Genomic DNA, 14,487 nt, shown 5'->3' with positions numbered 1-14,487 from the left:
AAGAAATTTTTGAAAAATATCCTTAAAATATTGACTTAACATATATCGCATATATTTATTTAATTTAATTTTAATACTTGCATTAGTATAAAAAATTATAATTTTAACTTATTATTAAGTGTTAAATTAAAAATAATAAATCAAGAGAATTTACTCATACTTTTCAAATTATTTAAACTTAAATTTTTTCTTCTTTCTTTTTTTACCTTAAAAATTATATCATATAACATATATCATGATTACTTTCCTTTTTTTTGAATATATACAAATCAATAATAACATAATACTAAATAATAAAGAAATTAGTCATTAAAATTTAAATGTAATCAAAATAACTTAATGGTAATTATTGATAATTTAATAATAATTTAATAATAATTTAATAGTAAATGAATGATAATTTTATAGTTAATAATTGAAAACCTTTTAGTAAGTCAATAATAAATCAAAAATAATTTAGTAGTCAATAATATATATATATATATTTATATATATATAATACCTTAATGGTAAATCAATTATAATGATGGATACATTTGCTTAATTGCATATATAGTGATTGAAAGCTTTAGCGTTTGCCTCATCCATGCACATCCCCTTGAAATTGTTGCATATATTGATAACTAGGTACTGCATGTGTCAAGTATATATATTATACAGACATTGAGATATATATAAATTCTTCAATAACATGATTGATAGGAGAGATTAGTAGATTTAGTCACGTTCAACAAGCACACAATGCTTCATGTTTATTTGTTTATTTTTACATGGGACTATATGCTGAAATTATCTGCAAAAAATACAACACTTCCACAGACCAAATTGAAGTTGCCCCCTATTCTTTCAGATTTCATCATGAAGCTGTGCTGCCAACTTTTGTTTAACGAAATAACAGTGCCAATTTAATATGCGTAATTAAACTTGATAAAACTCATCAAGGGACAAGTTTTCAACCGACCCAAAGCTTTCCAGAGATTCCATCCTTGAATAGTTGGTCATTGATGATCCACCCAGAAAATCAAGTGGAGAGTCATTCGAGAAGCTGGTCGTGTCATAGATAAATGACATGCCACTATCCTCGTCCATCGTTGGATAATAATAATAATAGGAGCTGGAATATTTACTAACCTCATAATCATGGAGAATAATATCATTCACAGCATTAATTCTAGCTATGTCAGTATATACATGATCTTGATCAGAGGCCTTCTTTGCCTGGATTACCTGAAAACGTTTCAACAATTGACAGACTAATTAACAATAGCAATATTCGAAAGTTGGGAAGTTAATAAAAGGTTCAATTTCGAGGAATCTAAAAAAACAGATTGGCCAATCATACATAATTTTGATTCTGACTATCTTGATACACCATGATGAAATCACCAATTTGTAATCCGTGTGCGTTAACAAATTCCCCTGTGAGATTTAATATTAGAACAACAACGTATCATGGTTTTACAGGGAAAACTTTATCCAGCATAGAAGGAATTAAAACTAGGAGGGGATCCGATGTGTTTACCAGTATTTTCAAGTACATACATACGGCTGTTGTTATTAGGCCAAAACCTGCTTACAAAGAAGGAAATTAACCAAAAAAAAAGAAGGTTTATCAAGTTTCCTTAAGTTTTCTTACCACATACAGAAGAGAGCAACCAGAGGAGAACATGCATACCTATACTTGAAGCTCCATACATGCAATCCATCTAAGTCGTCCATGTTAATAAGAATCCCTTCTTTGGACTCAAGGACAGGTAAGTGAGCTTCCGCTGCTCTCTGGTCAATTAAAGAAAAAGAGTATTATTCAGAATTTTCCATCATATATATAAATTACACAGTGTGGCAACGTTTTGTAAGTGTTTAAGAAAGGAAAATAAAGAAATATACAAGTAAGGATTGAAACCTTAGGGAGTATTATTCTTCTGAGAGAGCTTACGTCGCTGTGCTTAAGTTCCTTCTGGAAAAGGAATCTCAATCTCGTAGGATCAATAACCTAAATTAAAGCATAAGATATATTATTTTCATGAATGATCACTAAATAGAATAAAAACCAATGAGATATAGTTTCCTACGAGACTAATTCCAAGTAAATCAGTAAATGCTTGTTACCGATATATAAGAGTACTTTCCTCTCGGCCGGGCTCCATTTATTGATCAGATCCCGACAGATAATTAATAGAATAGAAAAAAGAAGTCGAAAAATTGTTAGATGAAAAATAACGTAGAATCTTACAAAACAATGATTCTCTATGAAATCAGAAGATCAAAATGTCTATCAAATTTTGAGACAAACAGTTTGACAATTTAATCTGCCAAATTCCCAGCCATATAAAGAAGTTAATGCCACCTATACTAAATTACATTTTTTTTGCCATACTTATAAAAGAAAAGCTAGCTCCTTTTCTGTATATAGAACATGATTTTCTCTGAGATATTCTATGCTCACGGTTGATGCAACTTCAGTTCTGCTCTGAGAGGTATCTAATATACTTATTTATATAATAAGACAACAAGTTTTCGTATGGAAGACAGCAAAATAGAAGACAAAAGAACATGACACTATCCCAGTTCACACTTCTCAGAGTCATGAGAGATATGACAGAAGGGTCACTCCCACCCTGTAAAGAAATACCCAGACTCAAAGAACTAAACTTGAGTTTAGATGATATTTTGAGCAATAGATAAAATTTAAAAAAAAAAAAAATTGAAAACTTCGAACTAACAAATTGAGAAATGCTAAGAGAGAGAAAACGCACACGTGCTGGGAGAGTGGATGATGGCACTTGCGAGCTACTGGAGGAGAAGTTCTTGGTATAAGAGAGAAGTTTGATGGTGGAAGATGATCTCCTGTGTCTAGCCATCCTTTTCTTCCTGTTAACACCAAAGCTTGACACAGCGTCGACAAGGTCACGGGTCAACCCGGATCGACCCGGCTGTTGATGGTTGTTGTCCCCTTCCATAGTGACACCCTCAACACCTGCCACCAAAGCAAAGGCCTCGGGTTTCTCATGCACGCTAGGAGTAGCTTCTTCCATCTTTAGGGTTTTTTGGACCTTTAGCTCAATTGGCTGAACAGAAAAAATAAAAAAGGCTTTAGACTTCTGTGAGAGAGACTACTTCTCTCTGGCTGTGCAGATCAAAACTACCTGGTGATGGACGCTCGGCAATCACGAAATGGAGGGTTTTGGGTTAAAGAGAAAGGTCAGGTAGCCCTTTATTTTTGCTATTTTTAGAATGGTTTTGGTGAATGCATTGCCTGGTTCTTGTGACATTTGTTCATCCCACATTCATGCTTTGCTTTTAGATCTTTTCTTCCCATTCTGAATAAAAAAAATGTCCTCGCTCTGCTAAACTACACTGGGTAAACTTTGATGGGTTAAAGCTGGGTTAGAGCTTTGAGTTGATAACAATCTTGAAAAAAACAGAGCTGAGTTTAGGGTTTTGATGACAAATGTGCAATGAGGATTCCTGGATGTGTAAATTTGTGAAGGGGTCGATAGAGAAAGAAGCCAAAAGGGGAAAGTAACTAGAGTTGAGTGTTAGAGTTAATGTTGAGAAATGGGAAGCGTTGGGTGGAGCAGGAGGATAGGGGTTGTTAAGGCACACCCAAGAAATGGATGACGAGTGGAAGGTGGTGAGCTTCCAAATGTTGCAAAAGTTCTGCATTTTTTTCAACAGAAAAAAAATGGCCTTTTGGCTTATTGGCAGTGAAATAATAAAACCACCCTCTCTTTCTCTAAGTTGATCAGCTCTTTCTTTCTTTGTCTCCCAGCTTGAGTGGTTTTTTTGAATTTGAAACTGGGAAACGTAAACCGCTCTGAGCTAGCTTCTCCTCCTTGGCTTGGCCTAAGCAAATTTACGTAGTGGGAGTTGAATATTTCTCTAGTGTTGTACTCATTCCATGCTGTCGGAGATGATCGGTTTGGAGTGGATTGAAAGATTGGCATTTGGAACCAGGGATTTGACATGTTTGAGCAATCAATGGGTCCACTTGGAAAGGTGATTGTTATATGTGCATCTGTATTGTGAGCTTCCATTGCCACGTGACCACCATGCAAAAGAGCTTGTGGAATTAATTAATGAGAAAGAACAAGAAAAATCCATATCCGGCAGTAAATGGTGGCAGTAGGGTTATGTATTATATAATAATAATTTACGAAGGAAATATCTGATTTGACCAAAAGTAAAGAGTAAACCATAGCCAAAGTAGGTGGTTAAAGCAGTTAAATGCGGAATTGCAACCATTTTTTATTTTTTGGCGTTTTGCTTAAGCTTGGGAAAGGAATAGCAGCTTAGAATATGAAGAATTTAAAAAATAAAAATCAATGATGGAGAATTACACGGGGATGAGAATTAAGAAAGGGACTTTTTGAAAGATTTGGGGCATATAATCGGTTGCTCGGTTAATTTGGTTCAAAAATTTTTTAAATTAATTTAATCGATTTAATCAAAAATAAAATCAAACCGATCAAATAGTAATATAAAATACAAAAATTGAATTTATTTAATTTTGTTAATTTCAGTTAATTTTTTCAATATAATCAATTTTGATTTTTTATTTTTTGTATTTAACTTTCAATGTAATTCATATAGTTCATAAACACAAGCTTCATAAAATCTAAACACAAATTTCATAAACACAAGCTTCATACGTAACAAATTTAGTCTCAAACTGTAAATCAATGAGCAATATACAATACATAGTAAGTCTATGTAGCAAATAACATCAGTGAGCAACACATAAGCTTTATAAAGTCTAAGTCAGTGAGCAATACATAAGCTCTAAATCTTTGAGCAATACTCAAATAAAATCTAAATACAAGCTTCATAAACTCTAAGTCTAAGTCTTAAACAACATAAACACATACAATACATAGCAAATTACAATCCATAAAGTTTAATTCTCAAACACTATTCAACAAGCAACAATAAACATTTTAACCAATTATAGCACTTAAATTTCAAGTCTCAAACATTAATATCCAGCAGGTAGCAGCAAGCAAAAGGCAATAAGCAGCGGGCAGCAACACCATTTAAAATTCCAACAATAAATAAATAAAAGCAAAACACAATTCAATAAAAAAATTATTTCATTTAAAATTGTCTAAAAAAGAAAAATTTAACTGTGTGGCTCACATTCAATGTAAGTAATGCCAATATTACGTCAATTGATTAATAAACTTTACTAATCAATTAAGGGGTCCAATCGAATCTTGGATAAATCTAAAAATACATAAAAAAAATCAGTTTTAACTAAAAGATTTAAAGAAATAAGCATTGAAAAATAATGATATAAATAAAATAATTACCCAAATCAATCTTGTCAAGTTATTCCATTTCATCCTCTAAGGCATTTAGATTGAAATTTATAGCTTAACGTGACCAATCTTGAGTACAAATAAGAGCTTAAACAAATTTAGGAGTTAAAAAACTCTTATATGTATCTAGCACACGCTGCTAGTACTAAAAGCATATTCAGAATCAACTATGGATATAGGAATCGCCAACATATCACGAACTAGATAGAAAAAGATACGAAACATATGCCTATTAAGTTTTCACCAAAGAAGAACTTTAAGGTCCACTTCATCTTTAATAGCATCAAGCTCCCCATTCAAATATTTATCCAACTCTGATTTATTGTCTTCTCTACCTTGTTGTTTCCTAAACCTCCTAAACTTAGCCATAATAGCTTGTGAGTCATATAAGTTGACAATTCCAAATTTATTAGTGGATGGTGGTGGTTGACTCGCATGGCTACTATTACCAATTTGTTCAGATTAAGGTTGCAACATGTTTTTGTATTCATCAAACAACTCAATTATTACTTCTTACACTTTCTTAATCATCACTGAAGCTTGATCATGAGAATACATTTTTATAAAGTAAAACTCCATAAATGCAAGTTTTTTTTCAATGATAAAAAATAAAAGTAATATAAAATAACATATTCATTTTCTTCACATTTCTTCAATACTTGTCATACTTATCCTTCATTCTCTTAGCCATTGCACTCAACTCAACATCAACATTTAATTGTCAATCTTGCAAAATACCATAAACACCACATATATCTTCAAGAAAATTATTAGTGATGACATATGTAGAACCTGAAACTCTAACTATAAGATTGTGAAATTTTTACAATAAAAGGCATAATTTCCTAACACTGGCCTAATCATTTTGATCGGACACTCCATTTCCCAACAAAAATTTAGTTCTATAATAAGGATCAACATTATCATATACCTCAAAAGCTGTTTCAAAATTTTGAGCTTATTCTAACCCAAAAAAGTAGAGTTCTACCCAGTGCTAACATCTAAACATAATAAGCTTTTACTTTGAATATGTTCATTGACAACACATTCTTTAAATTTGGTTAACCTAGAGGTGATTGTTTCACATATTTAATTATCCCTCAAACACGAGCAACTAAATCAGTTAATTCATTTAACCTATCACTCATAATAAGGTTAATAATATGAGCAATGCATCTCAAATGAAGATATTTGCCTCTTACAATACTAGTTCTTGCATTATTAAATTTTTTTCTCAAGTATGAGATTGCAACATCATTAGAACTGGTATTATCATTTATGATAGTGAAAACTTTATCAATCCCTCAATCACATAAACGTTTCTTAATTAGCCTACCAATAACCTCACCTTTATGACTAAAAATGGAACAAAAGTTTAAAATTCTTTTGTTAACATTTTAATCATTGTCTACAAAATGAGTAGTATGACACATATAATTGACTTTTTGTAATGAAGTTGATATGTCAATGGTTAGAGATACTCTCATAGTAGACGATTTCAAAATTTACTTTAGGAAATTTTTTTCATCTACATAACAATCTTTAGCAATAGTCTATCATGATGGCATATAAAACTTAGGGCAAGCAATAGACATGCAATGCCTAAATCCTTTAGCTTCAACAAATCTAAAAGGCAATTCATTTATAATAATCATCTTAGCCACATTTCTTCTAATGGCATCTTGATTAAACTTTTAAGTACTTAAAGACGCATCTCCTCCTGAGCTTAAAACTAATTCCGTTTGGGAATGATCGTCACTAGCATGAGAAAATTTAGTACAAATATCCATGTGATTCTTTAATACATATGTTTTACTTTTTTTAGGGTGAGCATAACATTCTCTATCACAATAATTGCATCTAGCTTTGAGATCACCATTGTCACTAGTAAATTTGATGAAATGATCCTATACCTCTGACCATGTGTTAGTTCATTTCCTTTTCGATTTTATGCTCATAACTTTACTTTTGTTCCATGTATGTCTCCTTCATATTGAGGGATTGATATAGTATCCGTTTATATAATATCTTTATCACTTATCTTCAACAAAAAAATAATAAAATATAAGTAAGTTTCAAGAGTAAACACGTCTTATACAAATTGAAAAAATAATAAAATAAATGTCCAATCAAATATGCATTACATGCTAAAAATAAACGTCCAATCAAATAATAAAATAAATGTCCAATCAAATAACAAAAAAATCTTTGTAATTGGATAAAGTCAATCTTATAGTGTGGTCATGATGGGAAGACAAAAACTGTTAAACCAAATGGATTTGTCACCATTCAACAATATTTGTTTTAATATTAACTTTATTTTTTAGCTTTTGTTATATATTATGTAATTATAGACCTTTTCTTGAGATAGAGTTTTTCATTATTCATTATGTTTATAAATGCCTTACATACCACAAAATAGTTAACGAAAGCTGCTTGAATTAGTAAGAATTTTTTTTATAACAGAAACTAATATAGTAAAGCTACAGCAGCACATCTATAAATCAAGCAGTTGAGCCTAGATATGTTGGACAACTATGTTTTCTAAACTGCCATAGCTAATATGTTATTTATACGACTACTGACTCTAATCTCTAGCTATAAGGCAATAAATTTTTATAAGCCATTGTTTTACAATTAAATTCCATCATTTCCTAAAGGCACAGGTTATGTATTGTGGATTTTCTAAAACTAGCATTTCCTGTTTTAATCTAATAATATAGGCCATTGTTTCAAATCTCAATCCCACATTCCACTGAATTGTATAGACCACCAATTTTAAAACTTAATCCATGGACTTTGGCGCTAAAGCCGAAATAAATGGGCCAATGCTTTGGAACTGAATCTGAACCTATTATTTCCTAAAGGTATATTATGGATTTTCTTAGTTCAGTCTAAAAAACACATGCATGACTTAAAAGATGGAAAACCAGGTCTTATCTTCGATCATGTTTTGAGTGGTCTTATCTTCTCTATGCCCACTTAACTCATGGACAAATTGCACTGAAACTTTTCAAAAATAATAGCTTTCACTCAAAAAACGAAGCTTTAAAGCTTAAACTCCAAATTTATCCCAAAATAAGGTGATACACAAAAAGCAACAGCAAAACCCATGATTCCTATTTAATTGCAATAGTCTTTTCTTTTCCCAAGACTCAAAATTAAGCAACTTTAAACATAACTAGCAATAGTTTTGAAACTTGTTACAACCTACTGTTTCAAGCACAGAAAAAAAAGGTAAAAAAGGATTAAAGATCTTCCTTTGAATTAAGTTGAGTTGAGTTGCAGAAGAGAAAAGAGCGAGCAGATGAAGAGCTATGATAGATGAGAGGAGTTTATTGAAAGTTGTAGTGGTCGTCGGTGGTCAGTGGTCATCGATTAAAGCTTGCGTTTTTGAAATCAACCAGGAAATGATTGCAAGGGTGAGTGACTATGTGGGTGTTTGGGTGTTGTGTTTTTGCGTTGATCATCAGTGATCGATTAAGAAATGGCTTCCAAGTAGTGAGTGAAAGTTACAAAAAAAATGGTTGCAAGAGTGGGTGAGCCAATGAGAATTACTAGGTGTTTGGGTGTTGGCCGCTAGTGATAGAAAGTTACAAAAAAAATATGGTTGGTTTTATACTTTTACTTTTAGCTAATTAGTTTTGTGTAAATTATAAAATGTAAAAGATAAAAAAGAATATTAAAATTATATTAATAAAAATATAAAATATTTTAATAATATTTAATCAAGTTTTTTGATTGGTTCGATTCATAAATTTTAAAACCAAAAATCGATCGTCTAAATCAATTTAACCAATATTCAAACCGATTTAATATGTATAACCAAAAAAATCAAAACCGATTTAATTTATAGACCAATTTTTGATCAATTTTTTTAAATCAAAATTGATTTTTGCACAATCCTAGCACCAAGAGATCCGATTACCCAATTTGAAGATGGCTCATCCTCCTCTTACACCCAAACTTCTTAGGCTATGGCGACGGCGTGTGCTTTTTTTTTTTTTGTTTTCTTAAAACAACCCTTTTTCTTCTAAGTATATAAAAAGGTCTTTGCTTTTACTTTTTTTTTTCTTTTTTATAATAAAAATGAAAGTAATTACTAGTAGTATTTTATTAAAAATTATTTGTATTTATTTATTATTAAAAGCTAATACTACTACGTGTTATAAAAAAAATTAAAGGATTAAAAATAAATAAATTTCTCAAATTAAGCATTAATTCTTCAATTTGTAGTTGGTGTTCATTTAATCAAAATTATTTCTTCCTTTTTTTTTTTTTTTAGAAAAAAGGCCTTAAAAAATATTAGCACTCTATTAATAAAGAAAGCAAAATAAAAAATTTTCCACCGAGACAGAGAATAAAAAAAAAAAACCCTAAAATTCCGACCTTTGCAAATCCCCCCCGTCCAAAGAGGGCTGCTCTGTCCACTAACCTAGAAAGGAAAAAAAAGGGGAAAAATCGTTGCGTCGAATCCAATGGCCGAATCCAAGAGCCCTCAAGAACCTGCATTGCCCGTCAAACGCAAGCCTGACCTCACGTCCGATTACCAACAAAACCTCCCCCTTAAATCCCCAAAACTCCTGTCCCAAGACGAAACAATCCAAGCCAACGAAGGAAATCACTCGGCCCAGAATCACGCTCTTCAACCTTCCGGAAATAGCGATTCCTCCGTCCCTAAAACCCTACCCGAGAATGAAGAACCCGGTGTTGACGCCGAAGAAGAAGAAGAAGAAGAAGAAGATGAAGAAGATGACGATGACTATGAAGACGACGACGATGGCGATGATCATGACGAGGAAGAGGAGAACGGAAATGCGGCAGTTGACCGGAAAGGGAAGGGGATTTTGGTAGAGGAGGAAAAGGATAGCGACGATGACGATGATGATTCGAATGAAGGCGGGAACGAATCAGAGGGTGAGAGTGATTTATCAGATGATCCATTGGCGGAGGTTGACTTGGATAATATTTTGCCGTCTAGGACGCGGCGGCGAGTGGCGCAGCCGGGGGTTTGTATTGCAAAAAATATCAGAAACAACGGTGAACGCCATGATAGCGATGACAGCGACGCTTAATTTTGGGGGAAGATTGTATTTCAGCGCTATTTTTGTGGTTTAATTTGGAGGTTAGTTAGATTCAGTGATTAGTGTTAGCTAATTTTTGTATTGTAACTTGTAACTGAAAATTTTAAGTATGCTAGAATGTCTACTTTCAAAATTCCTCAGCTTTTTCGTTGTTTGTCTTTTTACCTGTTTCAATTGTTTCTGAAATGCCTTAAGATAAATGAAGAAGACAGTTGGATTGAAAAAGGGGAGGGGATTAGCTAAATTGGGGCAAAATTAAGGTCCTAAACAATGGGTATTTTTCATAAGGGGGTTATGAAATTTGATCAAAATGAAAGCTTTGATTACTCTAGGTGCGTAAAGAACATGATGAAAAATGTTAGGAGAATCATAGTCCCTCTGCCATTGACCATAATGTATACACGAATAAGTCCCTTTTCGCATTTAAACTTAAGAACACATCCTTAAAATGTTGGAAGGAGGGTAAATGATTTATGGGAAACTAGTGTGGCATTTGTTCTTTTCATTCTGGAGAGCATTACTTGTAATCTGTATATCTTAGCTTGAGACCTATCAGCTTAGTTTGCTGTTGTTGACATATGTTGTTTTCAATGCTATTACTAGGGTGAAATATGCCCGACGATAGTTGTAATAATGTGGTTTAGGGTCTTAAGAGTTCATAATTTTTAACGTTTCATATGGATTTTAGCTAATATTCTGGACACTTCCATTTCTGCAATGACATGGCTTTTTTGTTTTGCAATTGACGAGATTTTCATCTTGTTTGAGTGTATTTAGTATGTTACTTCTTGCCTGCCCTTGTCTTCAAATTATCTATTAATTTATCACAGCTTGTCATAGTTTTTCTTAATTTGAAAACAGTGCTTGGTATTCCTCCCATCCGAAGATGGTTTAGGCTGAAATTGAGTGAGCTCTTATGTGGCTAGCTAGACTGCATGCTGGGGTTAATGATAAATTTCATTGAAAAAGTGTGAGAGCACTTTGAGAATTACTGATTATTATAAAAGAATGTTTTGTGTTCTGCAAATTTTGTAGTTAAGGATCGATGAATATTTGATCATTTTAAGTGTCAAGTTGCTAATTAAAAAAGGAAAGCTTGCAAGAAATAATTGGTGCTAGGGATCATAATGTGAAACAATGAGCTGTCAAGCATATAAAGCATCTTCTTCTTCCTCTTAACTGAGTTCAAACTCTGTATTTTAAGATTTGAGGCGTTGGACTCTGTGGCGTGTTTAGGCAAAGTTGATTGATCCACTTTAAATTAGAGTTAGCCCGTTGAGCACCAGGTCAGTTCCTATTCATGGCCATCATGTAATTCAAGGGTGGACTATCCTTGGCTGATCTTATGGCAAGAGAACTCTCTGAATTGTTGTTGGTACGAAAATCCTGTCATTCCATCATTAATTTTGGCACAAGGGGTTTTGCGTGTGTTGTTTTTCTGGTTTAAATATTAGTTTTTGTTAAAATTGTTAGCTAGCAACCATGTGTGGAGGCTGGTCTTGCATGCACTTTGGGATTGAAAAATATCACGCTTACTCTTCAGTCTTCACTCTTAGATTTCTTCTCCCCACAGGTTTGATCGGATAACATGAAAAGTCTCGTCTCAGTTGAAGTTAGTTTGTGTGAATAATACAAGTGACTACAAACATAATATTTGGCAACAAAATAGATGTTAAATAAGTTGGCAGTTTTTGTGAATGCAGTTAGACAATTGATAGGATCATAAGCACACACAGAGAGAAGGAGAGAGACAGAGGCGGTGGCTTTTGGTGTGAACCAGGACTGTTAAACCAGTGTGTTACTGTGTTTGTCAAATGCTGCATGTGGCAGATCAGTTGCTGCTTTCAGACTTCTGATTTGCCAAACGGTTTTGCTGCATATGCAGATAACATTTGGCACAAATCCGTGTGGGGATTTTAGCTTTTGAATTCACGGGTCGCAGATGCGTTGATTTAATTACAAATATGCATACGAACTGACCTGTCCTATTAGAAGCAAATTCTTGTTTTACATTCATTTTAAGCAATCATTTTTAAAGGAAGGCGGAGAAGACAAGCGCTAGGAGTGCAAAACCATCCGCTCCTTTTCTGGCAGGCTGTTTGGGCAATGCCAATGGTCCATGTAATGGCCCAATTATGCTTAGACTACGATCCACTGTTAGTCTTTCATCCGCCCTGGTTTCAAAGCCTAGATATACAGATCAATCCTTGGGCTTGCTATTAATATAGTCTGCTCTTTCTTATTCCACTCAGTCAATCCTAATATCACTCCCAAAAAAGTCTACTGGAAAATAGAAAAAAAATTAAAAGAAAGAAATGAATAACTCTTAACTTGGACCAGCTGACATGAGGGAACAATGGATATGCAATGCCATATGTTAGGTTCGGCTTTGCCTCTTCTTACTCCCTTTAGAAAAGAAGACAAGTGGACATCAACCGACCATTTTTTGTGGTCCTTTACCTTATCCTTCATTTTCCTTGTCGTTGCCCATTTCAAATTTACTCCCATCGGATGAAACGTGGGACTTTTGTCTTTGGTCAGTCTTTGGATCGTCTCCGAAGACGCTTAAAGCGACTTCTTATGTTTCAACTCCCTTTCAAGCTAAAGCCCCCATCCTCTTCTAACAATGATATGTTGCCTTAAAACATTTTGGACCACAAAACACTCCATCTTCATGCGGCATGCCCCTTACAGCTTTCCTTCCTAAATCCAATAGAACTCTGTGGCATGAAATCATGCGCCTAATTTCGTCCAACAGTTAATGCAATAATTTCAACCCTCATTGAAAAATCAATCATGTCTCATATTTGGAGATGATAATTCCCAAATTGTTTTCAGGTTTTCTTGAATTGGTTGGATAATCTTTGTTTTGGGTTTTGAACCTTTGTGTACTTCACATGGTTGCAATTCTTGCAAATGATGGGAGGGAGGAGCATATGAAGATGGAAATGATCATCGCCACTTTCTAAAGAATATCTTTCTTTCTTTTCGTTTTTCGTTTTTTTTTTCTTTGGCTTTCACTTTCAATTATGTTCTTCTCCTTGTAATTATATGTGGGGCAATAATTATAGTATTTTATTAGCCAAAACTTTTTTGGCCTAACCACTCCCTCTTCAATTTGCAAATTACATTAATGCTATCATTGGATTATTTGTGGTGCTTCAATTAACCTACGTCATGGCTTGTTTTATATTGGTTGCTTATTGAATTAATTGTTGAGGGTCACAGCCCTAATATCAGACAAAAGTTTGCCAGCCAATAAACCCCCTTTATTTAGTCCAAAAACATTTTGGATGCACATGTTACTCTTCCCCGCCCCTTTTCTCTTAATCACTTTTTATTAGTCTCAGACATCTTTTTCATTTTAAAACCCCCAGAATTTTTTGAAGCATAAAGTCATAAGATTTCACACCAAACCCACCTTCTTTTTGGATGTGCATACCACTGAACTTCCCAAAGTGATAACAACATTTTGAAAGAAAAAAAAAATCCCTTTGAATTGAAGCTTCAAAGGAAAGGAGGAGGCTTGACCATGCTAAACTGGTTCAACAAAGCTTTGTACAACTCTTCTGAGTTGTGACCCATGTTAGGCCATTGAATAATTTAAATTGAAGTTGTAGCAAAAGAATCATCTTCTAAATTCTAATCCTACTAACGTTAAGAATAATTTTGAAGCCCCACCATCACATGGGCATGGCTTTTGAATCCAAATCTCTTTTTGTTTTTTGTTTTTCTTTATAGCTGTGTAGGATACTAGTAGTAGTACTGTAGTAGTAGGTACAATTTGGAGAACAGGTGCTACAATACCACTGGACTCTTCCACGTGGCACGATCAAGTGATGGGGTACAGCAATATTTGAATGAATTTGCATATTTTCAACACTATAAAGGCATGTTATGCCATGCCCCAGAAAACCAACAAATCAAACACAGCTACGAAGACTTTTTGCATAGGTGGGTTACTGACTAGTGCTGGCATCCATGCTCGCCCTCTTCAATACTGAAGAAATGAAAAACATTTTCCTTGATGAAGGATTGCCTGTCAAACTTTAAATCCTTATCTTCTCTCATTGCTAGCGCCATTT

The 14,487-nt window shown here is 33.5% G+C and overlaps 2 protein-coding genes across 3 annotated transcripts; one reads left to right on the top strand and one right to left on the bottom strand.

Moving 5' to 3' along the window:
• Nucleotides 1–678: 678 nt before the first annotated feature.
• Nucleotides 679–3,191, bottom strand: LOC111293063 (B3 domain-containing transcription factor FUS3-like). The gene is made up of 6 exons (XM_022885779.2): nt 2,757–3,191; nt 1,904–1,993; nt 1,676–1,776; nt 1,523–1,569; nt 1,343–1,419; nt 679–1,227 (listed from the first exon to the last, which is right to left on the bottom strand). Exons 1-6 carry the CDS (start codon nt 3,033–3,035, stop codon nt 919–921), a joined length of 903 nt encoding a protein of 300 aa, XP_022741514.2. The 5' UTR covers nt 3,036–3,191; the 3' UTR covers nt 679–918.
• Nucleotides 3,192–9,666: 6,475 nt separating this feature from the next.
• On the top strand, nt 9,667–13,504 carry LOC111292110 (nucleolin). 2 transcript variants are annotated; one of them, XM_089767162.1, is made up of 2 exons: nt 9,667–10,443; nt 11,607–13,504. In XM_089767162.1, the coding sequence occupies exon 1, from the start codon at nt 9,797–9,799 to the stop codon at nt 10,391–10,393; it is 597 nt and encodes a 198-aa protein (XP_089623288.1). In that variant the 5' UTR covers nt 9,667–9,796; the 3' UTR covers nt 10,394–10,443; nt 11,607–13,504. The 2 variants fall into 2 exon arrangements, with proteins under 2 accessions (XP_089623288.1, XP_022740066.2); XM_022884331.2 differs by lacking the exon at nt 11,607–13,504 and adding an exon at nt 11,264–11,403.
• Nucleotides 13,505–14,487: the final 983 nt, after the last annotated feature.

Source organism: Durio zibethinus, chromosome 10, assembly GCF_047325235.1.
Source record: "Durio zibethinus cultivar Kanyao isolate XHJ-2024 chromosome 10, ASM4732523v1, whole genome shotgun sequence".
Classification (NCBI taxonomy): domain Eukaryota; kingdom Viridiplantae; phylum Streptophyta; class Magnoliopsida; order Malvales; family Malvaceae; genus Durio; species Durio zibethinus.
The sequence above is the reverse complement of the archived record's forward strand: the minus strand, read 5'-3'. Positions and strand labels throughout refer to the sequence as shown.

What these genes read in the sequence shown, in the direction of transcription:
- LOC111293063 (XM_022885779.2), bottom strand. Translation starts at nt 3,035, where the DNA reads ATGGAAGAAGCTACTCCTAGCGTGCATGAGAAACCCGAGGCCTTTGCT. An exon ending in GAAGAATAATACTCCCTAAG is followed by an intron (nt 1,777 to 1,903) that starts GTTTCAATCCTT and finishes TTAATTGACCAG; the next exon opens with AGAGCAGCGGAAGCTCACTT. An exon ending in ATAGTCAGAATCAAAATTAT is followed by an intron (nt 1,228 to 1,342) that starts GTATGATTGGCC and finishes AAACGTTTTCAG; the next exon opens with GTAATCCAGGCAAAGAAGGC.
- LOC111292110 (XM_089767162.1), top strand. Translation starts at nt 9,797, where the DNA reads ATGGCCGAATCCAAGAGCCCTCAAGAACCTGCATTGCCCGTCAAACGC.